Source organism: Notothenia rossii, assembly GCF_949606895.1.
Source record: "Notothenia rossii genome assembly, chromosome: 4".
Lineage (NCBI taxonomy): Eukaryota > Metazoa > Chordata > Actinopteri > Perciformes > Nototheniidae > Notothenia > Notothenia rossii.
The window spans coordinates 70,319,774-70,345,940 of record NC_136902.1 but is presented as its reverse complement, the minus strand read 5'-3'; the positions used below and the strand labels follow the sequence as shown (position 1 = coordinate 70,345,940).

Below are 26,167 nucleotides of genomic sequence, written 5' to 3'. Positions count from 1 at the left end.
TTCAAATGCTTTTTTAATAAAAAACGTTTCCCATTACTTATAGCAGGCTATCATATGTTATGGTCCAATATCCATGTGAACCTGATTCAGATAATGAATTAACCTTATATTAATTGCAATTAATAGGTTTCAATGGAATCCAGGGGTGTTTTCGTGTTTCTTTTTACATAAAGCATTACAGTGGAAAAAAAGTTTCGACAGCAATTCTCAAGTTTGATATAAATTGGGAGGGAGCCTAACTGAAACACCAGGGGAGCCCGGGGGACAGGACTACTGTTTGACTTACCTGATCTGACTCTTCTTTTAAAGGTAGAGGACCAGCCGCTCTCTGTAGTGTGGGATTTGACTGTTAAGAACAAAGGCCATTGGTTAAATCAATAGTTACATTTGACACTGATTAGTAGTGCCAGAGAAATTGTGTTAAATGTTAACTCTCTCGGTTGCTTGCATATAATATTTGAAGGCTTGAAGCACCGTGCTAGAGTATAAGCCTTGCTTTGTACATACACATAATTGGACCTGCAGCAGTTTTATACATTTAATTAAGGAGACATAAGGTAAAAAGTATGTAAATTGAGGATTCCCTATTCTTTTTTTGTTAGTATATTTATCTGAAGTCGCAGACCATACATTTCATCTGGGAAAACAAGCCATTGTCCAAAGGTGAAGTTACCTTCTGCTTCTGGCTCCCAAGGAGCAATAAGGCCTATGGGAGTTTCACTGGTCCCCAGCTCACCCTCTGACCCACCTCGTCTTCCGAGCACACTATCCATTAATTTGAAAAAAGGGAAAGGTTTTCGTCCATTGATCTTAGATGTCTTATACATATGTCTCATCTTTTTGAGTTTTTCCCTCACTTGTGTGGTTGTGCGCTGGATACCTAACTTTGCCAACTCTTCTACCATGAACTGACTGACTTCTTCCTTGAGACATGCGCCCTCCATTTGTTGCTGCACATCTTCGTCAGCCCATATGTTTAGCAAGGCTTTTGTTTCACTCACTGACCAATACTGGCGGCTAGTGGACATTGTGAGGGGGCCTTCCTTTTAAGCACCGAACGAAGTCCACCGATAGTTCTCCCGTTCTTGCGCTCTTCTGGCTCGGTACCGGTTTTTCTTTTCAGCTCCCTTTTTGTTCACACCCAGAGCCCGAGTTGTGTTGCGTCATGACGTAACCGTTTACGTGCCTGCTTCATTAGCCAAACCGCGCGGAAACCCGGTAGCTGTAGTAGGTCAACTTTAGCTATTATTGCCAGGTCGGTCGATAGCTACATGGTTTAGTTGATGTTGTAAAACTAAACGTCACAAATAAAACAAATCTGTAATGCATAACTCACCAGCATCAGATGAGCTCCGCACATTCTTCGTCTCGTCCAACACAATCGACTCGAGAGAGAGCGAGTTAACTGTGGATCCAAAACCACTCGTCGGTCTGTCTCCGAGGACAGAGTCTAGCAAGTCATAATGTGGACTTGTTTTCGGACGACCGCTGCCACTAGTCCGTCCGATGTCTCGCTTTTGGTCCCAATAATCCTTCTTAACTTTTTTCAGTTTGTTGCAAATCTGTTCCACGGTACGGTCATAACCAGCGGTTGCCATCTCTCGCTGCAAATGCTGAAACATTGCTTTGGACCGCGTGCTCCCCTCAAGCTTCCTCTGTACCTCTTGGGAAGACCATATTCCCAGTAGGTAGCTGGTCTCTTCAGTGGACCACTGCTGCTTGTTAAGTTTGGGGTTTTCCATCGTTGTGTACAAAATGGACAACGTGGGCTTGTTGTTGTTCAGGAGGTTGTTCCGGCTCCGCTGCGGTGTGAACAGGAAAAACCGGTGCTTATCCAAACTAGGATAAACACGCAGACAGGCTGCTTTCAATGTTCCTCGGTAATCTTGTAAAAGTTTCGATTGAAGAATGACAACTTTGTGTTGACGATTACATTCGAGTGAAATCAATCCTCAAATAACAAATACGCCTTATTTATTAAAACGGACATTTAAATTTGTTTATTATTGTTTCATCATTTCGGTTGATTCAATGTGTCTCGACCAAAGACTGTATATATAAAGGTCTCGACATAAATTATCATACATTTTTCAGTTCCTATGATAATAAATCCCGTGTCCACTGTCTATAATAATCTGTGTCCCTCCCTCATTAAAAGAAATCCATGAAACCACTGCCATCACAGTAGAAAAAGTGTAAAGTGAAATTATTCAGTCAGGTAAATGGGAGACGCCAATTTTCCGATTATCCTGAATGCAGCATTATTACCTCGTGACATCTTACGCTGAAGGACGCAAGGGGTGGAACCGCAAAGCTAGTAGCAACTCTTAGCATAGCCGATCTTAGACTAGCTATGTGAGCGCATTACAACCAAAATACAGCATTTCAACGTCGTTCTTTATGTTGTTAGATAACGTTGTATAACCACACTTGGTTATGACTGGGTAGAGCAACAAAATACAAACGTTCGTCAACTGGTTTTAATTATATCGGATCGTCATGGATGCAGTGAACGCATTCAACATGGAGGTACAGTTTGCTCGTGTTATAGCCCAGTCCATAGAGCTAAAGACGAAGGCTAACGCAAACAAATATTTGGCTAAACGTCAACCCTGGCTTATTTGTCAGATTACTAATTTTATAGAAACCTTAATTAACCTAAGCAACTGATTTGTTCAATGTTGGCTGGTCAGTTAAAGCGTAGCGTCAAACATGGCTTGATTGGATTTGTTAGCTGCTAGCTTAAATCGAGTTCAACGCTAGTACGGTAATCTAGAAGGCCTATGATTGTAGTGTCTATCTTAATGTTAACGTGCGACGCCAATACATTGTCAGGATGTATTTGTGGTTAGGAAAGAAGCTATATCGAGAGGCATATCAACTGATATCAATACGTGTTATACTATGGTTGCCACGCTAGGACTCTGGACTGTGGCCTTGTGTTATTTGAATGTGTGTGTCGTTAGGTAGAGGGAGATACGGTCAGCTGTGATATTAACCTGACGGCTGCTTTAAAAACGTATTGTGATGCTCCAGACACAAACCTACGTACAATTTAGAGTACACACCGATGTGTTGTCAGACTGGTTTGAATAACTAACATTCATATAATATTTTTGACACATTCTTGAAGAAGCTTAGGTATTTTTTATTTCAGAGCTACGGTAATGTAGAAAATTGGCTTAATCATTTGTAGTGTATGTTAATAAGCAATAGCTAAACAATTCAGGATGTCTATGAGTTACTCTCACAAATATACGTCCTCTCTTTTTGATCACTTTCTATTTAATATCATTATATAATCTAAGTTGTTAAGTTTTCCCAAATGTAAAAACACAATCGTGTTATTGTTCTGCATGCAAGACATGTTGCTAAATCCCAGTGTTTTTTTTAGAGTAAAACAATCTGTTTTACTTTTATGTCAGGTATTCTGGATATGTAGGTTTATGAAAACAAAGATTGTCTTGGCACCTGGAAAAATCGTGTTTAAGCGATTTACTTTTTCAGTTATATTCCGAGTTTGCTGTTGCAAAAGGTTCTTTTATCAACTTGTGATATATAGTTGCAATTTGCAGTAGTTTAGTGGTGTCTATGTTACCTGTAGCGTGACATTATCTTTTCCAATGTTTTTTAACACAATTTTTTTATTTGAAAATTGAAATGAATACATGTTATTATTTTGTTTACATCCAATCAGCTGTTTTCGATGATTGACATGAAGCCTCCAATATCCCGTGCAAAGATGATGTCTGTAACAAAATCAGCCATCAAAGCCATCAAGGTAAAGTGAAATACTGCATAACTGTTGGAATCAACTTATGTTGTCACACATTTGCAGTTAATAACCGACAGATGAGAAGTTTCCTTGTTCGTGCTACATATTTGTATCTTTCTTTATTATCTTTCCATTTTTCTCAAGGCTTACTTGATAATAGTTGAAACAGTTTGAAAGCTTCCTTCTCCAATGTATAATATTTGAGTGAGTGCATAAAGTAAAACAAAGATATTTGGAGAAGCCCTTACTTTCTTGCAATCCCAATTTTTGAATTGTCCCTTTTTGGGTCGTGATGTTTCCAAAGACATCAATGATCCCAACTTTAGATTCAAGATTCAAGGCTTTATTGTCATGCACAGCAGCTACAGTGTAGATATGGCAAAGAAAAACTTAAGTCCCAGTCGGCTCCTCCAACAATGCAACATGAATATATATATATATATATATATATAGACCCTCCAGAAAAACGTGGGCTAAAATCCTTGATTATGCGATTTAAACATGCAGGGTTTTTATGTGGTGAAATTGCGGGAAGTTGTGAAATATGCGGAAAGTTGCGAAAAAGAATAGATTTTTTAAAAATATTGGGCTGTCTTATTTATTCTCTCACACACAACCTGCCACTAATGTTAAACCCCTTTACTATTCAATTACACAAATTCAATGTTTATTTATTGTAAAAGCAATTGGGCAATTTTAATCACTCTCTCTCTCTCTCTCACACACACACACACACACACACACACACACACACACACACACACACACACACACACACACACACACTTCTCCGCCTCATTCTGTTTTCATTTACTCGTTCGTTATCTGACCAGCTTCAATCTTGTTGGCTACTCACTTCGTTTCTTGTAGCCCTCGAAAGGGTTTTGGAGGTTGATGCCTCGGTGAACGTGAGTTGTTTGGCTTCCTTGTCCGCAGCAGCAGAAAGCATTTTCGAAGGTTTGAATGAATCAAAGTGGGTCGTCACCGTCGATCATCTCTAAGACTTATGCTCCAACACACAGTTGCACGGGGTGCAGAATAGTTTCCCCCCACTTTCGTGAAAGACATCGGGGTACTGCTTTGCCCGGTCTTTAGCAGAAATGTTCGTCAGTAAATGAGATGGATCAGATTTTTTCATCTTGGTGTTTTCTCTCTCGTGTGAGTTCCACACGTTCACTCTACGGTGTTGTTTACTTTCTGTGATGCGCGAGCTGATGACGTCACGTCATCATCATCACTAATTCACGTCAAGACGAGTTAAAACAATTTTTTCTCAACTTTGTGTGGAAAAATGCGGGCCTTTTGATAAATATGCGGCCTTTTAAAAATCTGCGCCATTTTGCTGATTATGCGGTAATTTCTGCGATTGCAGAATCACATTTTTCTGGAGGGTCTATATATAGGACATATAACAGATAAAACCAAAAAAACAGTGCAAATGAATGTTGCAAGATGTGCAAGTGAATACAGATAAAATAGAAATAGTGCAAGAAGAGTCCATACACGCGTAAATGGAATATTATGTATAGATAAATAAATAGCAAGATGCAAACTGATTAATTCTTTATGGAGGCACTTTACAGAGCTCCAGAGTTTAATAGGCTTATGGCCTGTGGAATGAAACTGTCTCTGAGTCGGGTGGTTATTGTCCTGATGCTGCGGTATGTACCCCCTGCCAGACAGCGGCAGACCGGTGAAATGTGATGTTTATTCGGTCAATTTAGGCAACAAATTTGGTATCAATGTACATGATTTAATCACAATATGATTCTATTTAAAGAAGATCAAATATTATATCACGGTGCAGCTAATTTATGGATTTTTACAGCTAACGGCCACTAGGGGACCTCCTAAATCTATGGATTTTACAGGTTACAGTCCACCACCTTTAACTCTATGGGCTCTATGGCCGGTCCGCGGACCCCCACCTTTAAGCGGCGGGCTCCAGCAGGAAAAGCTGGAGGCCGGAAAAGAGTGAGACAGGTAACGCGCAAAAGTAAAAGTGGAACCGATAGTGGTACGAGAGACAGAACGAGAGCAAGACAGACAGACATTACAAGAGCGAGACAGTTTGTCCCCGTACCACTGGTTGAAAACCACTGCTGTAGATCACTGCCGGTACGTGTGCTGGGAGCGCACCGTTTAAGTTTGAAAGTTGAAAAGTTTGTGTGTCTGAAACGCTATGTGATAAAGTACAGTTTACACAGCACATGTTCTGTAGCTACTATTGCACTAAATGGTAACACTTGAATACGTTATGCAAATATGCAACTTGTTTGTTGAAATGTTAATAAATGGGAGCTTCCTCAAACAGCCCTCTCTTTCCCGACAATCCCCTCTGTGCACGAACCCTTACATATGTTAATTAAACATTAAAACTCCTGCGGCTTATAGTCCAGTGCGGCTTATATATGTACACATCATTCAATTTAGCTGCTGCGGCTTATATTCAGGTGCGCCTTATAGTCCGAAAATTACGGTAGTCTCTAATATGCTGTGTCTGATGTTTTTTCTTCTCTTTTAATAGCTTTACAAACATGTTGTCCAGATTGTTGAAAAGTTCATCAAGAAGGTATGTATCACAGTGCCTCTTACTGTGAATTATATTGAACATTTACAAATCAACTGCACTTTACACTTGCCATTTGTCATGAAACAAAATTAATGAAATGTTTTTGTTTGTGTGTTTCCAATAGTGCAAGCCAGAATTAAAAGTCCCTGGCTTGTACGTGGTGGATTCCATTGTTCGACAGTCGCGTCATCAGTTTGGAGTTGAGAAGGATGTGTTTGGGCCCAGATTCTTGAAGAACTTCACAGATACCTTCCTAAACCTTTACCACTGCTCAGAAGATGATAAGGTACTTCATGGTTGTGCTCGGTATTTTATACAATAACATGTGAAATGGAAATTTGTCACGTGTGTGATTGCTTTTTTTGTCTTCATCAGACCAAAATTCTTCGCGTACTGAACCTGTGGGAGAAGAATGGTGTGTTCGACATGGACATCATTCAGCCTCTGATGGATATGTGCAATGAAACCATTGTTCCTGCCCCTACATTACAAGGTAGAGAAAGGCACATGATTATCTTTTTGGCAATTTGGAATGTTTATAAAAAATGTACTGAAAACAAGTGAAGTTGTAGTCCACTGTTTGATGAACTGCATGCAATATCACGAAAATGTGTCAATCTTTTTCTTGGAACTTGACAGTTGCCGCTCACCCCCAACCAGAGACACACCTTCCCGTCACTAGTGCCTCAGTTGTGTCTGCTGTGCCTCAGCTAACCACTCCTGATGCCTTAGCTGCTGTGGCCCAGTTATTTCAGTCCCCCCATGGTCTAGAGGTAAGCATACGTCAGTTTAAGTGCTCAGTCAGTTCTGCATAATGAGAAGTACAGCATTGTTTGAAATTGTAATGTCTTGTTTCCCCCCTTCTTCCAGCTGCAGAGGATGCTTCAGAACTTCCAGCAGGCAGATAAGACCCGGGAAGCGTCCATCACAAACACCTTACCAAACCCAGCACAGCCCATGCCAGTGGCCCAGCTCAACCCGTACAATGAACACACTGAAAATAGAAACTCTTTAGCTGAGGTAAAAGCATTGCTCAGTGTCACATCATAACCAGCTGTTGTCTTTTACATTTACCTAACTGTAATGTACATTTTTCCTCAGAAACTCCTGGACAGATTTGACTATGACGATGAACCTGAGGATATGATCGCCAAAGAAGACAGTGCCCAGACGCAGTGAGTTTCTGGATTTATGCCTCCGGTGAAAATTGTTATTAGCATCTGGTTAGCTAGCTATGCTAACACAATTAAAGAGCGTTTTCTACAACCAGGTTGAAAAGAGCTCTCTCCTGACAGACTGAGAGGCTCAAATAACCTCAGCTCAGTTATGTTAAGGCACACCTTGATATGATCATTATAGTTATAAAAAAACAAGAGCCTAAATGAAAAAGCAGGTATAAAATACTATATGACAGTAACAAAAAAGTTAAAAATAACAAGAATACAGTTTAAAAGAAGAGTGATTTGTAAAATATCCACCAAAAAAAATCTGCTTACAATATCATATGGGTGTTGAGAGATGTATCCATAGATCTCTTCCTTTTGCTCTCAAAGTGCACCAGATTGATGCTTTTAACTTCAATATTTAAAAAAGCTGAAATGATTTCCACATGGATTGGATACTGAATACATTTGTGTCCATATCTTTCTGTTTTGGAGGTCATGCCACAACTGTGCACATGCATGCATGCGAGAGTCATGTTAAGATATCTGGATTAAGAGGTTGCTTTTTCTTTGCACAGCATGAAAGAAAGGCAAAATGAATGGGCTGTGATTTTAGTTTTTTTAAGCAGAGGTTGAGTTCAATAATTTGCACGGCCCTCGGAGTATGTTGTAAAAATTGAAAGGAAAAAGGTTCCCCACTCCTGCTGTAAATAATAATAAAAACCCTTTATTTATAACTTAACATCTCCGTCTCCTATTGATCTGAGTATATTATAAAGAATAGCCAGTTAATTGAAGCATTATAGCACAGGCCTTTGTCAGATGGTATATTACGCTGTTTTTTTTCCTGCTTCGAATAGTTCTCTCTTTTTTCACCATACGTGTGTTTGCATCCCTGCCTATGCTTTTCTTACTTGTCAAAATATATGCCTTGAATAAAGCCTAGATTTATTATTGTTAAGGTGACATTTATTTTTAAAAATCTTTACAGCTTTGTAGGTCTTTCATACCCAAACTCACAATTTGTATATATTTTGTCATTACAGAGGTATCCCTGGACATGTGTTTAACCATTTTCCTGGCCAGATTCCCAACACAGATACTGTTCATCCACATATGACGGGACAGATCGGTGGTGTAGAGGTAACCAAGTACAAGTGCTTTTATATAATTACTCAACTCACTTTTCAATTTAGCAAAGCTCGCAAACCAGCATGTGCCCACAATTATGATGCCTGATAAACAATTTGTCCAATGTGGTGTCAGCCAAACGATAAGATAATGATGAGGTGAGAGAGTAATTGTGTAGAACTGCCTTAGCTTAGAGTTTACTGTATTCAATGATTCTGTGGTATCTGTTTTTTTCAACTATCTTTTGCGGCTGTCTCTTTGTCATCCCTCAGCACGGTGGAGGGTTGAGTCATGATGAACATCATATGATGATCGATGGATACCGTTCCATAAATGAGGGTTATTCACAAACAAGGGTAAATCTTCACACCTTGTTTAGTTCAACCTGATTTAATGCTCTCCTTAGTGCCATTGTTGGCTCACATTTGAATTGGAGACCTGTGGTGATGTACACATTTAATTGTGATGTCATCATTGTCTTAAAGGGAAGTTCAAGAGAAGACTCATCTATGAGACGGGAGGGCAGACACAGAGGCTATGGCAGGAGATCAAGATCCAGATCTGGCTCAAGGTAAGAGGCTGTGTTCATAGCAAATAATCAGTGTCATCATTGTTTATCTTTAGGGCTGTGCATCTTCACTGGACTCACTCTTCGATTACGATTGTCCTGTCCACGATTCGATATCACGATGCATAACAATGCGTTGCATCCTCCATTTTCTGTATTATGGCTTATTTTTCAACAATGAATACATGCAGTAAATACATATGAACTCCCTTTGTATTATGTAGAAACTGCGTCAGAAATCAATAACATAAATGTCTTGACATTACATTATAAACCAATATTTGTATAGTTTTAGCCTCCCTATATCTGTGTGAAATTGTTCCATCCTCAAAAACAAAAAACGAATGCTTCTGCAGTCTAGCTGCAGCTTCTAGCAACGGTCTTCTATTAAAAAAAAGACACCAAATGTCTTGAACGTGGCATCACACACATGACTTAAGTCTGAACACAGCAGATAACAGGCGTATTTACAACAGAATATAAAAACAGAAATAGTGCATGTGGGTGCGACTTACTTTCTCTGTCTTACTGATACATTAATCCTATGAATATATGAGATTAAGTGAGCTTCATCATATCTTATCATATCTCAAATCAGAGATCAACATTTGTTTAACCTCTTCTACACCGCACCCCCATATCGGGGGGGGGGGGAAGAGAGAAATGCGTAATCTGCAGGAAACAGCGTCTGAGGACATCTGAATATTCAATAAACTATGAATGTTTTATATCCATTTAACGGGAAGAAACTCAGCTAACTGATCTTTTTTTTTTTTTTAACCCACAAAGCTAGTTCTGAGCCTATGATATAGCCACAAGCTAAAAATGCCAACGCCGTGTTGCACAGAAACTCACTCATAACACCCTTATTACTTATCGTAGCAGCACGTCATACCCATCGATCTGATCGTGAGATAATAATAATATATTACATTTATAAAGCGCTTTTCCTGGTGCTCAAAGCGCTTACAAGCAAGTAAAACAAAATAACGACAAAAGTAGAAAGTGCTAAGCTAGGAGGAATAAGGGCAAGGGGATAATTGATTAGGAGTTGAAGGCAAGAGTGAAAAGGTGAGTTTTGAGGGATTGTTTGAATGATGTGAGAGTGTTGGCGGATCTGACGTGGCTGGGGAGGGAGGGAAAATTTCCCGTCGATTCTATTGGCTCTAAGGGTCAAAAAGAGATGTCAATCACCAAAATCAACCAATAGAGTGGCAAAGTCCCTCCCCTTCCGGTGGACCTCCGTGGGACCTTATTTCGGAAAAATTAAAGTCAATGGAGAGAGAAAGATTATCTTTCGATCCCGTTTGAATTGTGCCAAGAATTACACATATGATTGTCAATTTAAAAGATAATTTTGCAAGTCAAAAAAAAAAAATGCTGTCGTAAAACTGTGAAGTAACACATTTGTTTGTGTGAAACGCTCAATGAACTACATCTCTGGTCTAGCAGAACAACACACGTCAACAAGATGGCCGTCACTACTGTCTTGTCAACAAAGGATTGACTACCCTCACTATCACCACAATGAAACACGTCCAGAAGAATGTCATGTAAAGCTGCCTGCCTGGCTTCCTTTGATTCTCTCTGAACGGCCTGGTCTTTTTAATGTGTAATGTCAACCATTTGTGCAGATAGCGTGAAGTAGAAAAGATCGCAGATGCTAATGTAGCGTTAGCATTTCTCTCCCGGGTTTAAATTGTGTATTATAGAATGATCACACCGGTGTGACAGTACTCTTCAAAGGGTTTACGAAATATGACTACTACTCTTACTGTTTAACATGTTGGGTTACTTAATGTTACTTCATGTTAAGGCTAATAAAAATGAAAACGCTGTAATGCTAACTAACGTGCTAGCTACTAGCTAGGTGGCTAACTTGATCCAGCCACTCCTGGTCCTTTCATCAGACGGGAAGCGAAAGAATGAGCAAGACCAATTGCTGGTATGATAACAACCTGGTACTAAGCACACAGGCATCTTGTTAAAGTTATCTTATCTTAGCCAGCTGATCTTAGCTATCTCTTAGTGGAGTAAAACAGTTATGACATCACTTACGTGACTCTGGGATTTGTAGTCTTTCTAGTTGCGTATTTTTCATAGTCTTATATTTCAACAGTTTTACGACAAACTGTGACTTTTTTGCCATGGAAATGATTTTTTAAGATTGACAAACATCATATCTGTAATTCATGGCACAATTCAAACGGGATCAAAAGATAAGTTTTCTCTCTTCATTGACTTCATTGCCTAATTTTTCCGAAATAAGGTCCCATGGACCGGAAGTAGATGGGCGTGACTTCACCACTCTATGGGTTCCAGAGAAACGGTAAAAACGGCCATTTCCACCCAAATCACCTCAGATGTGGATTTTTTTTTGCTAAACCTCTCTAAAAAGGTCACATGTCACTTGTTTTGCATCAATCTTGATACAGGGTACTTATTACATGTTGTACGTTGGATTCATAAAGCTTTTAGTCTACCTTACCATCATCAAAGGGTAGTTTTCACTATAAGTACAAAATAATTTGTGGACGGACACTATAATTTACAGTTTTTTACTATGTTCAATCTGAATTTTCTTTAAAATAAAAAACATCTATTTTGATTCTGACTTTTTTACATCCAACTAACAGGTTTATCATTACTTTGAGAAAAAAGATTATTCATTTACCCCTTTTTAGAAGGGAAGATATGGTCATTTGTTCTGGGAATGTCCTTTTCGAGCCTGAGACGTGAAAAACAGGCTCAGGGCTTAACAGGTTAAGTGAATAATAAAGTTTCTATCAGGTCACTATCAGCCTGTCACTCATTATTTTCAGGGAAGGGCGGGGTTTGGAGGAATAGAGAGGAAACAGTGATCGCGGAAGCTTTCCTCTTGCCTCACAAACTTTACACAAGTATTTATCAACTAAAAATAGCAATTCATACTCTGCAATCCAAGACTTGATTAAATCCACCAAAAACCTGACATGATGATAACGGGAGTATTTTTCTAAAACATAAATCCATGTGTGTGATGATTCAGCGCAGGTCATTCTGCTGTTGGTTCTGGTCTGATTCAGAGCGGGTCATTCTGCCTGTTGGTTCTGGACCGATTCAGTGCGGGTCATTCTGCGGTTGTTTCTGGTCTGATTCAGAGCGGGTCATTCTGCCTGTTGGTTCTGGACTGATTCAGAGCGGGTCATTGTGCCTGTTGGTTCTGGACTGATTCAGAGCGGGTCATTCTGCCTGTTGGTTCTGGACTGATTCAGAGCAGTTCATTCTGCCTGTTGGTTCTGGTCTGATTCAGAGCGGGTCATTCTGCTGTTGGTTCTGGACTGATTCAGAGCGGGTCATTCTGCCTGTTGGTTCTGGACTGATTCAGAGTGGGTCATTCTGACTGTGGTTCTGGACTGATTCTGAGCGGGTCATTCTGCCTGTTGGTTCTGGACTGAGTCAGAGTGGGTCATTCTGCCTGTTGGTTCTGGACTGATTCTGAGCGGGTTATTCTGCCTGTTTGTTCTGGACTGATTCAGAGCGGGTCATTCTGCCTGTTGGTTCTGGACTGATTCAGAGCGGGTCATTCTGCCTGTTTGTTCTGGACTGATTCAGAGCGGGTCATTCTGCCTGTTGGTTCTGGACTGATTCAGAGCGGGTCATTCGGCCTGTTGGTTCTGGACTGATTCAGAGCGGGTCATTCGGCCTGTTGGTTCTGGACTGATTCAGAGCGGGTCATTCTGCCTGTTGGTTCTGGACTGATTCAGAGCGGGTCATTCTGCCTGTTGGTTCTGGACTGATTCAGAGCGGGTCATTCTGCCTGTTTGTTCTGGACTGATTCAGAGCGGGTCATTCTGCCTGTTGGTTCTGGACTGATTCTGAGCGGGTCATTCTGCCTGTTTGTTCTGGACTGATTCAGAGCGGGTCATTCGGCCTGTTGGTTCTGGACTGATTCAGAGCGGGTCATTCTGCCTGTTGGTTCTGGACTGATTCAGAGCGGGTCATTCTGCCTGTTGGTTCTGGACTGATTCAGAGCGGGTCATTCTGCCTGTTGGTTCTGGACTGGTGTCGCTTGTTTTGCTGGAGAAAGCTGCTCCGTGTTTGGTGTCGCTGTGCCGATGTCACGTTTGTTCCTTGATCTCTGCTTCACCGATCGCTTGGATATTCGTGTGATAAAAAAAAGAAACGTTATTGTAAAGCTGCGTCCGTAAATTCAAGGACCAACGTTATGACACTACAGGACTGTCTCAGAAAATTAGAATATTGTGATAAAGTTCTTTATTTTCTGTAATGCAATTAAAAAAACAAAAATGTCATACATTCTGGATTCATTACAAATCAACTGAAATATTGCAAGCCTTTTATTATTTTAATATTGCTGATTATGGCATACAGCTTAAGAAAACTCAAAAATCCTATCTCAAAAAATTAGAATAGTTCCTCAGACCAAGTAAAAAAAAAAAGATTTATAACAGCAAAACACAATCAAACATTTGAAAATGTCCATTAATGCACTCAGCACTTGGTTGGGAATCCTTTTGCACGGATTACTGCATCAATGCGGCGTGGCATGGAGGCAATCAGCCTGTGGCATTGCTGAGGTGTTATGGATGCCCAGGATGCTTCAATAGCGGCCTTTAGCTCATTAGCATTGTTGGGTCTGGTGTCTTTCAGCTTCTTCTTCACAATACCCCACATATTCTCTATGGGGTTCAGGTCAGGGGAATTTGCAGGCCAATCGAGGACAGTAATGCCATGGTCAGTACACCAGTTACTGGTGGTTTTGGCACTGTGGGCAGGTGCCAGATCATGCTGGAAAATGAATTCCTCATCTCCATAGAGCTTTTCAGCAGACGGAAGCATGTAGTGCTCTAAAATCTCTTGGTACACAGCTGCATTTACTCTGGGCTTGATGAAACACAGTGGACCAACACCAGCAGCTGACATGGCTCCCCAAACCATCGCTGACTGTGGGAACTTCACACTGGATTTCAAGCAACTTGGATTTTGCTCCTCTCCAGCCTTTCTCCAGACTCTGGCGCCTTGACTTCCAAATGAAATACAAAACTTGCTTTCGTCTGAAAAGAGGACTTTGGACCACTGTGCAACTGTCCAGTGCTTCTTTTCCTTAGCCCAAGTCAGACGCCTCTTCCGTTGTCTTGAGTTCAGAAGTGGCTTGACCATGGGAATACGGCTATTGTAGCCCATTTCCCGGACACGTCTGTGAACAGTGACTTTTGATACCTGGACTCCAGCTTCAGTCCACTGTCTTTGAAGCTCCCCCAAATTCTGGAAGCGACTCTTCTTCACAATGCTGTTAAGGCTGCGGTCATCTCTCTTGGTTGTGCAGCGTTTCCTGCCACATTTCCCCCTTCCAACAGACTTTTTGTGGATGTGCTTTGAAACTGCACTCTGTGAACAGCTTGCTCTTTGAGAAATTTCTTTTTGTGTCTTATCCTCCTGATGGAGGGTGTCAATGACGGTCCTCTGGACAGCAGTCAGATCAGCAGTCTTCCCCATACTTGTGATTTAGTTTACTGAACCAAGCTGAGTGTTTTTCAAGGCTCAGGAAACCCTTGCAGGTGTTTCGAGTTAATTAGACGATTCAAGTGATTCGTTGAACACCCTACTAGTATACTTTTTCATGATATTCTAATATTTAGAGATAGGATATTTGAGTTTTCTTAAGCTGTATGCCATAATCAGCAATATTAAAATAATAAAAGGCTTGCAATATTTCAGTTGATTTGTAATGAATCCAGAATGTATGACATTTTTGTTTTTTTAATTGCATTACAGAAAATAAAGAACTTTATCACAATATTCTAATTTTCTGAGACAGTCCTGTATAATCGATTATGTTCTGTCACTGCATCGATGCAGAATCGTCCGCATCACGATGCATCGTAGAAACGATTCATTTCAACACCCCTATTTATCATGGTACATTTTACACCTGCTAAAAGCCTATTTCATAACTACTGTTTATGGGTTTTAAGACAATATTAGATCAACAGTTGCAATAGTCAATGCATTCTAAGTATTAGAGTTACACATCAGAAAGCATGTAGCGGTTGAAGGGCAACCCATTGTCCCATTACTCCGTCTTCATGTTGGACACTACTAAGTAAATGGTGAAAGGATTTCCTCCCAGGAATTTAATTCTATGTGAACAACATATTTCAGCAGTTTTTTGTGTGTGTTTCAGATCTCCCAAGAGAAGAAGATCAAGATCTTCATCCCGCTCAAGAAGGCCGAGGCACCGGCGCTCTACCTCTCGCTCCAAAGAACAGCACTTGAGATCTCGCTCTGGTTCTCAGGACAGGAATGAAAGAGAGAAGGACAGAGAGCGCAGACAGAAAGGCCTTCCCATCATAAAAAGCCAGACACTCAGTGGTAAGTGCTAACAGAAATAAACCTGTTAATGTAATATATGTACACAAAACAGTACACAAAACAGTAAACAAAACAAATCTACAGAAACACAACATTGAAACCAAACACTTGCAATAGCAAAGCTCATTGAGTCAATGAGTCGCAGACTTCAAGGAAAACTTTATTTCACGTCATTCTGATATTTAGTTTTGACTTTTCTTTAAAAAATAATGTTGAAGCATAGCCACAGACATGTACAGTACAACTGCCAGCGCCTGTTATCTTGCACACTCTGGAGTTGTTTACTTGTCAGAATCCTTTTTGTATTTTGATATGAAGAGGAAAATATGTTTAGGTGCATAAAGTCAACACTATGTGTCAAATAAACATTGTGTACATCATTTCAAAGCTGGAAATTGTAGATTATTTGCAATGCAGCTGTTCACCAATCAGAAATAGGAATTTGCGTATCGATTAAACTAAATTGTCAAGTAGTGTATCAGGTGTTAGAACATTGCGATACAAGTAGGGCTGAACGATATATTGTGTCATGGCGATAACCGCGATATTCGCATGTATAGACAAGTTTACGCGCCAAACCACGGGTAGCGCCATAACCCTACACAAATGCACTTCATTTCCGCCGGAAGTCTTTTGCACAGCGTCTGTCGGTGTAAACCGGTGTAAACAGTCAGACGGGCACTGGTGTAAACACAGCGATTTCGATGCTAACAGTGATGCTAGCTTGGGAACACGATTCTACTTCTTTGACTGGAGATGGCGTTACTCTCCCCCACCCGAATTCAGTGCAAAACTGGGAGGATAACATGACGACGTGGCCCAGCATAACGTACAGCAAAATTTGCTCCTACTTCGTTCAATCCATGGCAATAGATGGAAAAGCAATGGACAGTCTGAAGGCATATCATAAGGCTGCGCACATTCTACTTTGCCCACATGCTCCCGAAAATTGTTGACGATTTTGTTGAGGGAAGGTTACAGTTCTGCAGTAAATATCTCAGCATTTTAAAACCAAAATAAACTGCCTTATTTAGGTCATGCCCACAGGAGCCAACAGTTGTCTGTTGTTTACATAATGCACAATTTACATGATCTCTTTATGCTGTGCAATATATCATATGTGCCTGTACTGTTTGAGTGAAAATAAAGTTTGATGTAATTTAATTTCATTATTGCACTGTTATTGCATTATTGCATTTCATATGTTCCTTAGAGTGCTACAATTTCTTTTAACACAGTTCATCATTCATATTAAGCTCATACTGTACATAAATAACACTGAATGAATTAATTGTTGAGAGGAAACTAAAGAAATGGCTTCAACAAGAAAGATCACATGTTTAATCCTAACAGGTATTACAAATTAAAATATAAAAGCAGCCCACACAATTACATCACTATGAAAATATTCATATATAATATTAAAAAATACAATGCATGCAGTATTTGTTGTGTTTATCTGTATTTAATGAACAACATGGCTGGGTGCTGGGTGCTGGTTTGTGGTCGTAGCACTCTCTATCTAACCACTCGTTCAGGTGCTTTCTCGAGTGATTGCAACCAACTACCGCACACGTAGTTCCCGAACCACTTTTCTTCATGTTGTAATTGTTATATCCTCTTTGTCTCTGCGATATCAGTGCTTTGTCGGCACAACGGAGCTAGCTAGCAAAACAAACCCAGTCCGCCAAAACGGAAGTGCATTGCATCGAAGGGAGGAGTTCAGGATGTAGAGCGGAAACGGCTCAATAACTTGTGTATATTAATATATATTTTTTATTAATATACATTTTTTTTTTTAGACTTGCGATATTAAGTAGGTAAATTAACTAAAACACTTCATGTTACAATTATTTTGCTGCTTGCTACAAAAGGAAAACTTGCGCGGCTCTCATGTCTGGGGTACTTGAGTGAGTGACATGCAGGCTCTGGATGCACAGCAAACCACCAATCACAATCATTCTTGATCAGATCACAGCAGGCCCTCCCCGCTAGTTTGCAGACCATCAAAACACCGGTAAAAAATGAGCAAAGCACAGGAGGACAATACCGGCGAGAATGAAGATTTACTTCCAAAAAGAAAAGCAACATCCGCCATCTGGAACTATTTTGGATACAAAAAGGTTATTCTCTTCTTCATTCACAGATGAACCCCCTTATTTGAGGGTAAGCAACATGCATTATCATGACATGTTAAGTCAGGGGTGGGGAACCTCCGGCCCCCGGGCCGTATACGGCCCGCGAGACCATTTGGTACGGCCCTCGAGGTAATTTATAAACACAAGATTAAAGAAATCTAGACCGCAAAATAATTAAACAAGCAAGTGCCTGTTTTTCCTGGCCAAGGTCACGGTCCTTGAACACAACACGAGCCTAATGTATCACCACGTGGTATATGTCTCGTCTGACAGGGGTGCAGTTCTGATGGAGAGCACCAGAACGCGGCTCCGGCACTTCAGATAAGGAGCCGTACACATGCCGCCGTTTTTGCGTGTCTGTGTCTTAGTTGTAAGCCCAGTGGCGATCTGTTCATGTCATACTGATCATACAGTCAATAACTTTGTTGTTATTACCATCTGGTTAGCTAGCTATGCTAACGAATATAAGAAGCTTTTTCTACAACCAGTGAGGTAAAGGCACATCTTTATATGATCATTATAGTTATAAAAAAACAAGAGAATAAAGTAAACAGGTATAAAATACTGTATGACAGTAAAAAAAAGTTGTTATTAATAAACAAGAATACAGTTTGAAAGGGGAGTGATTTGTAAAATATCCATAAAGAAAATCTGCTTCCATTTCTGTTTGGGTGTTGAGAGATGTATCCATAGATCTCCTAATGTTGCTCTCAAAGTGCACCAGATCAGATTGATGCTTTTAACTTCAACATTTAAAAAAAAATCTTCCCGGGGAAGCATGCCCCTGGACCCCCCTAGAGGAGGTTGGGTCCCTCCCCCCACTTAAATCATGTTCACATGGATAGGAAACTAAATACATTTGCACACATCTTGTGTCCATATCTTTCTGTTTTGGTGGTCATGCCACACCGTGCATGTGTGAGTCATGTATTGGTCAAATATCTGGATTAAGAGGCTGCTTTTTCTTTGCACAGAATGAAAGAAAGGCCAAATGAATGGGCTGTGATTTTAGTATTTTTAAGCAGAGGTCAATAATTTGTACGGCCCTCGGAGGATGTTGAAAAAATTGAAATGGCCCTTGAGAGGAAAAAGGTTCCCCACACCTGTGTTAGATCATGACTTAAGGTATGATGAGTCAACCAGTGAAGATCCAGACGTCCGTGACTAAAATCCTTCATCCGGTTAAATATAGTGAAAAAAAAACGCTATATCTATTAGGGATGCCAGTGATTATTCGATTATTCGAATATTCATTACAGTCTCCATAATCGAATATTATTTTTAAAAATCGATTTTATTTATCGGTATCGGGGTGTCCGCGGGGTCTTAAAAAGTATTAAAAGTTGATAAATCAATTCAGCGAAAATTAAGGCTATTAAAAAGTATTAGACGGCATTTTCCAAGGTATTAAGAAGTCCCACAGCAACGACAACATGAAACACCCTTTAATTTACTGAAACGACATGTCGGGGAAACCCCCTCAAGGCGGCCCCATGCATAGCGCACCGTAAAATGCCGCTTCTTATTTTAAGTTTCATTGCCTTGCTCCGCTCTGTGTAGGGGGGAGGGAGGGGGGTCCCAAGGTGGGTAGACTGACATACGCAACGCTCTGGGGGTCCAACGGCTCCGTGTACAAGCCCTATATGATCATTTTCTGATAACGATGAAATAGCCCACCTCCCTCTCCCCACGTCTCCTGCTGCTGCTGGGCTGTCAGAAGAGGGGGAGGAAAAGAGAGGCAGGCACCGTTTATTAAATATTATTATACAGAGAACAGAGTCGTTATCAATCTTTTTATAGCTCAATAATGAACAAAGAAGACCTCTGATCTGCACTTTTCTAATTTTGTACGGAAGATTTAAACTTTAACGGACATGTTGACCGGCGGAACATTTTTTTAACGGAAACTCTGCCGCAAGGTTCCCACGTCCCTTGGAAGAGCCGGAGAGGTGGGTGTTTTTCATCTGCTGGTGGACTACCTGAGATATATACAGCAGGAGAACACGCCGTCCACCGCGGAGAATAAATAGAAGGGCAACCATGGCAACCATGCTCCGGGTTCTTCTTCGCTGCTTTTGGTGTATTTTGTGGCGGCAGCAGCGCCACTTACAGGCCTGGCATATGTACTACATCGTTTCCATCGTTTCCAGCATTTCCAGCGGTCTAGTGTGAACGGACACGTTAATGAATCGTGTGAACAGAATACTTTTTTGCGCTTGCGTATGCGTTTTACCGTATGCGTCCTCGTGGGGCCGGGGTCTAAGCCAAACTATATCCGGTCACAGAGATCTGCTATTTTAAAGTAAAGTCAACACATATTGACCCTAATATAGTCTATATTAAGAACGAGAAAAGTCTTAACATATATCGTTTTTTGTAAACATATGACAAATGTGTGAGGGTGATGACGTCAGAGCATCGTCCTATGTGCCAGGGCTGAAGTTCATGTGGAGAGGAGGCTTCAGTAGTCTGTCTGCACTCTGTTTAGTTGTGCTATCTTACAATCAATATAGTCAATGTGAGGTAAAGTGTGTCGCCAATGTAACCGGTTAGAACTCAAAGTTGCGATGAGGTCTTAAAATGTATGGAAAGGGTCTTAAAAAAGGTCTTAAAAGGTATTAAATTTGACCTCAGGATTTCTGCATATACCCTGGGTATATATATTTTAATTATTATTTATGTTTTTTTTTTTTTTCTGGCTTAGTTTCAACCAAAATATAGACTAATGCTAATAATAGTAATAGTATTAATAATTGTATATGGCCATTGGTCACACCACCAGTTTGTTTTACTGTAAACTTGGAGGAAGCCTGCGTGCAGAGCAGACTGCTGCTGCAGCACGCTACACACCGACCCCGCCCCCACCCCCCCTCTCCCTCACACGTGCGACTAAAGATGAACAAAGCGGCAGGTAAAAAGAGTTCCTCCTCGTGGAACTACTTCGAACTTACAAGTCCAAAGGAAGTTAAATGCAAGCTCTGCGAAAAGACGTTGGTCTAAGAGGTTACAGAGAAAGACGCAGCACTGCTGCGCATAGCGCATCTCCAAGTAAAGGCAATGGCAGGCACTTTAGAAAATAACAAAAAATAAACCAACATCATGTTGATGTTGGTTTATTTGTCGTTTATTGTGTTTGTACTGTTAAACATGTTCCAGTCAAGAAAACAACAGTTTCTGGCAACCCTAATATCTATATCGCAGGGGGAAAAAATATCGCAATGTCAGTTTTTTTTTCAATATCGTGCAGCCCTAGATCCAAGTGTCAGCGACGTGCAGTCAGGGGAGGCACCTGTCATACTCCAATGTAACGGAAAAACAACTAAAGAAAAACTAAATAGGAATAATAAGAAAATGTCTCCACTGATCTATGATGTAAGTGTGATTTATGTATGATTCCAATCGCTTTTTAAAGTCAAAATCAGCAAATTTGCCAAGCTCCGCTACAACTACGGGTAGCGATGAGAACTGAGGCAGGGACGAGCTCTGACTCTCTTGCAACCGGGTGAGGCCGCAAAGTATAGCGCAGCATTATGCATTTGTTTACATGCCCACCGGAACCCCGAGGCATTACCAACAGATCAACGCACAATCAACCCATACAAGACATCTCTTTCTCCACATGAAATGTTAGACATTAGAATTGACTATTCTTGTCTGTCACATACTCTTTTGTCTGTCACATACTATTCTTGTCTGTCACATAAGTGGCGCAACTGATGCGATATTGCGCTAAGGGGAAATTATTTTGACCGGACACTTTGACCGGAGAGATTTAGATTTGCCGGTCTTTAGCATATCATTTTAGTCATAGTCCGGTAATTACAGGCTAACGGGAACTCTGGTCAACGGACCCCAGTGCATTTGGCCATGTCACCTTTACCACTTTTGCCAAAATGTAGCCTCACTCCTGAGCGTTATTTAACCTCTTCCCCAACAAGCTAACAAGACATGATTGAACCTTCAAAAGACAAAGTCGAATCGTCCAAAAATCTGCTCCTATCGTCTTTTCCTATCCACTATCCCTTGACCTCGGTGTGAAACGTCACAGGGTTAAGGAATAGTGGATAGGAGAATTCAAAAGGACTTTAGGAGAAGAGACTGCGGTGCTTTGAGAATACGACTGCACTTACACTGTCCGACGTGTTTATGATGCGCAAGTGGATGTCATAAATGTGCGTCTGCTGTGGAGAAACTACAGTTTTCTATACAGCGGACTACGTGGATGTTTAATAAGAACGGCGGACCACTATAAACGCATCTAGAGACTGCACCGCGTTCCTGTGGTGTTGTTTTATGCTTTATGAATGGGGACAACAGTGAAACATATATTCTTCATGACCGAGGTTGGAATTGAAATAAAAAAGTAAAGTGAAACTTATTGTTGTCACTCCCCCCTCCCCCCCTCCGGTCCACACGTATTAATCCACATGAATCCCAATACGTGTGATTGTATTAAAAGATTTTTAAATAAATACAAATATATGTATTATAAATTGTTAGTCCTTAACATCTATCTCTGTGTCTAACACCATTCAAAGGTTTAAGAAACCCCACACAGCTCAGTAAACACTGAGACTTTATTTGACAATTTCAGTGAAAGAGTAACGTTCATATTTCTCCTTTTAATTATTATAGTGTTGTACGTACAAAACAAAGCTCTTTGGCAACTTACCACATACGTCTTTAAATAACTTAATAAGTACTGTAACTTTCATGATAGAAACAACGGATCATGACCGAGAAATGATGTGTACGGCCGAATGTTGTCACGGTAAATGTTGCGGCTGCAAGGTATTGTAGGACAGCATGTTCTCCTTTTCTTTCGTAAAGGAAGGTTCCTAAACTAAAGGAGGTTGTAAAGGAAGTTTGAAAGCTCCTTTCCTAGCTCCTTTCCTATCATCTAGAGCAGGGGTGCCCAACCTTTTCTGAACAGAGAGCTACTTTTAAAGTTGCTAGTCTGCCGAGATCTACCAGTCCAAATAGAGAGGCGTAGCCATTACTGACAGCCTACTACCAGGTAAATACACACTTCTACTTGTATAAAACTGACCTTTGTACGGTTAATACTTCATAAACTACTGCAGATCCTTTATCTTACCTCTTTCTAATCTACACACATACAAGTATTTAACTGAAGTTACACAACAGTGTTGTTGATACAGAGTTGGAGTTTATTCACACGTCACATACTACAGTGGGTAATGTTTTCAAGAAACATTGAACAGTGCTGCCACATATGACACAGGAAAAAAATAAAATCCACTGAACCCTTTCTTTGCCATTATATAAAAATAGTGTTGCTACAAAAGTAAAAATTAGGCTTACTAATAAGACAACTCAAATCTGAAGCTACACAGGAATCTGCTGCCAAAGTGCAATAAAAAAGACAAACTTAATAGAATCAAACCCTTTTTTTGTTGCATTTTAGTAGAGTATAAAAATGAATGCCTTTTTTAAAAATAGGATGCAAGCAACACTAGTTTCTTAACCTGAATTGATAGTAGACTATAATCAATTTAAACAGAACGGATCTTAATGTTTGCATTCTTATACCATTTTGTACAATAATTATAATTAATAAGTTCAAACAAACTAAAACTTACAGCTGATTTAATAACGGTATCAAACTTGAGTTTTTATTATATCAAAAACCTGTTGAAATGCTACTGTTATTTTTACTGTCCCCCAAAAGGCGTCGGCAGCCTCCAGGAATGCTTCTTTCACAACTTCGCCGTCTTTGAAAGACTTCATGTGTTTCGCAAGAGCTTGACTGACACGATAAGATGCTATGGTAGCAGCCTTGCTCTTGTTGTTGGGCCTGGTGAAAATGGACTGCTGTGCATTTAGCTGTCCTTTCAGGTCCCTCACCTTTTGGGAGCGTAGGGCAGAATTAGGAGGGAATTTCGTCTCGTAGCGTTTGTACACTGTTTTGAAATGCCGCTCCTAAAATACCCTTCTTCGATAAAGCCACGCAGCTCATTGCAGATGAGACAGATGGACTTTGAATTGGAATAGATATCAAAATAATCATCCTCCCACTCGGAGTGAAAATTATATATTTTGGGCTTTTTTGCTTCTGCCATAATTGCGGTCTTGTGTGTGTACGGACTGTCACTCCTGTTGACACGGACAACGTCAGCGAACTAGTGCACTGCCCATCAGCCACGCCCCGACACGTGGGGTCACGCCGGCCAATCACAAAGCTTTGATGCGCTCAAGTGCATTATTCTGGCACAGGAAGATTATGTTATAGGACAGGGCTATTCAATTACACATTCAGTTGGGCCAGATTTTATAACTACAAAATTCAGCTGGGCCAGACATTCAGCGGCCTGTAAAAAGCGGGTAGTGACACATTTTAAACCAACACATATTACTGCGATGAAAAACATACAATTTGTATTCATTGTTCATCTAACAAAGGTAGGTCAAAAAGTGCATAAAAACACAACAAATTAGCATTCGTTTAACAGAATCTGAAAAAAAGTGCACAGTTGTAGCATTGCATTTGTTTGCTTTAGAAGTCAAATAGTCAGGTTATTCTTTTTTAACCAGGCACATCCCAAAGTGCATTTACTGAATACAATAATAGCAGTCTTAATAAATTTCCTCACATACAAAAAAAACAGCTAAAGAGCTCCAATGCAACACAAAGAGGTAGTACTGTAGCAATACTATTTTTTCACTTTTCAAGTAATAACAAAAAAATCATATGTTTTGGTCACATTTGACCCAGACACATTACAAAGTGCATTTAAATGAATACAGAAAGAACTGTCAAACCCTTCAGTGCACAAACCCATAACAAGGGATACGGGTAACTATATGAATGAATACTACACTACACGTCTACTATAGTAAACTAGGTGCTTACTATCACCTCATTTGTGATTTGTCATCGCTGACTTTCTCAATGGGAGAAGGGACATTTTTTGTTTTGAACAAGAGCAGTGATTTTTGGCTCATAGGATGTCAATGCAATCCTAAGACATTGGTGAAGAGTGCTGTCAGTCAGGGAGCAGCGAGTGCTACTTTTGATTGAGTTCATGTGTGAAAAGCTTGATTCACATGTGTATGTTGATCCAAACATACTGAGCACACAGATCGCTACTTTCTGAACGTTAGGGAACTGCTGTTTTTTGACATCACTCCAAATCTTCGCTGGCCCGTTAGTGCGCTGCATGTCAATAAGTTCCAGTGTATATTTCCCCTTGTCGATGCAGGGGACCACTTCCTTTGCTCTGGTGGATACGTCCCCCTCTATTGCAACAGTGAAGGGGTCTCTGGCAAAGCCCATCACCTCTGTGGGCAGAGCAAGTCCATCCAATCGACCGGCAAAGTTCTCTTTCAACCTCGCAATGAAATCTATCATCACATCCGTGATTTGTGCCGGAGATGTGATATGTTTGGGGAGCGTCGGAAAATGCAGCATCCGACCCGTGCTCAAGTCGGTCGCGACAAGGTCCAGCTTAACTTGGATCTGCTCCACAAGATCAATGACCGTTTTGTCTCTGTTTACGCTTCAGTGTTGAGAGAGACATGTTTTAGAGTTGCTATCATAGGACCACCGTTACTAGCACCACTAGATGCACTTTCAAAAAACGTGCTGCGTTGTGGTTTGGTGGTTTCTATGCAACGCAGAGTGTTGCGTTCATTGTCTGTACTAGTGTAGGAATTTAGCTACGGGAGGCTGGGCCACTCGGGAGTTGGTTCTGGGCCGCATCTGGCCCGCGGGCCGCCAGTTGAATAGGCCTGTTATAGGACATTAACGATAAAACAGAATATTGTTGTTCTATTTTTAGACACATCTCGCGATCGACTGGGAATCTCCGGTTGATCGCGATCGACTGGTTGGTCACCCCTGATCTAGAGAATTCAAACAGCTCTTCTCATGGCTGCCACGGAGGTACTTCCGGGTAATTTCACTCCGTTAGGAAGGTTCCTAAGATAAAATGACAATACGAGCGCAACCAAAATGTCAGCAGGGCCCAAGTTAAGTTTAATACCTAGATTTTCATGACAACCAACATTTGCCTATAATTTCATTCATTCGGGTTTCCTAGGGCATCTGAGTAATAACCACTAAACCGTTTAAATTTAAAATTCGAAGTCAACCATCTCGATGACAACATATGCTAGTCAAATGTAAAAGTTTGAGCATTCAAATTTGAATAGATGGTAGAGTTAAACTCAAATTAAGTCTCTTCCATGTTCCAAGCCGTCGCAAATACAATCTTTTGTCTTCAGTTTGCAGCACTACACTTTGGGTGGGACAGCTGGATAAGAAAACTCAGCAGCCCGATGTGATGTCCCTTTTGGAAGAGTTTGGCCAGATCGACTCCATCAATGTAAGTCTGAACAAATACACATTTATATTATATATATATATATATATACAGTGGGGCAAAACAGTATTTAGTCAGCCACCAATTGTGCAAGTTCTCC

General features: G+C 40.6%; 2 protein-coding genes across 4 annotated transcripts in view; one reads left to right on the top strand and one right to left on the bottom strand.

Annotated features, from left to right (window-relative positions):
- Positions 1 to 26,167, bottom strand: part of LOC307035563 (uncharacterized protein) — a 120,398-nt gene that overhangs the window by 821 nt on the left and 93,410 nt on the right. Inside the window, exons 1-2 of one of the 3 annotated variants that reach the window (XM_079675062.1) lie at positions 1,337 to 2,081; positions 287 to 346 (exon numbers count right to left, since the gene is read on the bottom strand). In XM_079675062.1, coding sequence (XP_079531188.1) covers positions 287 to 346; positions 1,337 to 1,742 — 466 coding nt within the window. In that variant the 5' untranslated portion in view covers positions 1,743 to 2,081. Of the gene's footprint in view, positions 1 to 286; positions 347 to 673; positions 1,000 to 1,336; positions 2,082 to 26,167 lie in introns of those variants that run through there. The other 2 variants (XM_079675063.1, XM_079675064.1) reach the window with 2 other exon arrangements.
- The window catches only part of LOC307035561 (SR-related and CTD-associated factor 4-like), a 38,163-nt gene continuing 14,310 nt past the window's right edge, over positions 2,315 to 26,167 (top strand). The window contains exons 1-13 of the mRNA XM_079675060.1: positions 2,315 to 2,529; positions 3,698 to 3,781; positions 6,303 to 6,347; positions 6,472 to 6,633; positions 6,723 to 6,840; positions 6,987 to 7,120; positions 7,218 to 7,367; positions 7,449 to 7,522; positions 8,557 to 8,653; positions 8,914 to 8,997; positions 9,127 to 9,212; positions 15,397 to 15,584; positions 25,970 to 26,070. Of these exons, the coding sequence (XP_079531186.1) occupies positions 2,500 to 2,529; positions 3,698 to 3,781; positions 6,303 to 6,347; positions 6,472 to 6,633; positions 6,723 to 6,840; positions 6,987 to 7,120; positions 7,218 to 7,367; positions 7,449 to 7,522; positions 8,557 to 8,653; positions 8,914 to 8,997; positions 9,127 to 9,212; positions 15,397 to 15,584; positions 25,970 to 26,070 (1,353 nt within the window). The 5' untranslated portion in view covers positions 2,315 to 2,499. The remainder of the gene's footprint in view (positions 2,530 to 3,697; positions 3,782 to 6,302; positions 6,348 to 6,471; positions 6,634 to 6,722; positions 6,841 to 6,986; positions 7,121 to 7,217; positions 7,368 to 7,448; positions 7,523 to 8,556; positions 8,654 to 8,913; positions 8,998 to 9,126; positions 9,213 to 15,396; positions 15,585 to 25,969; positions 26,071 to 26,167) is intronic.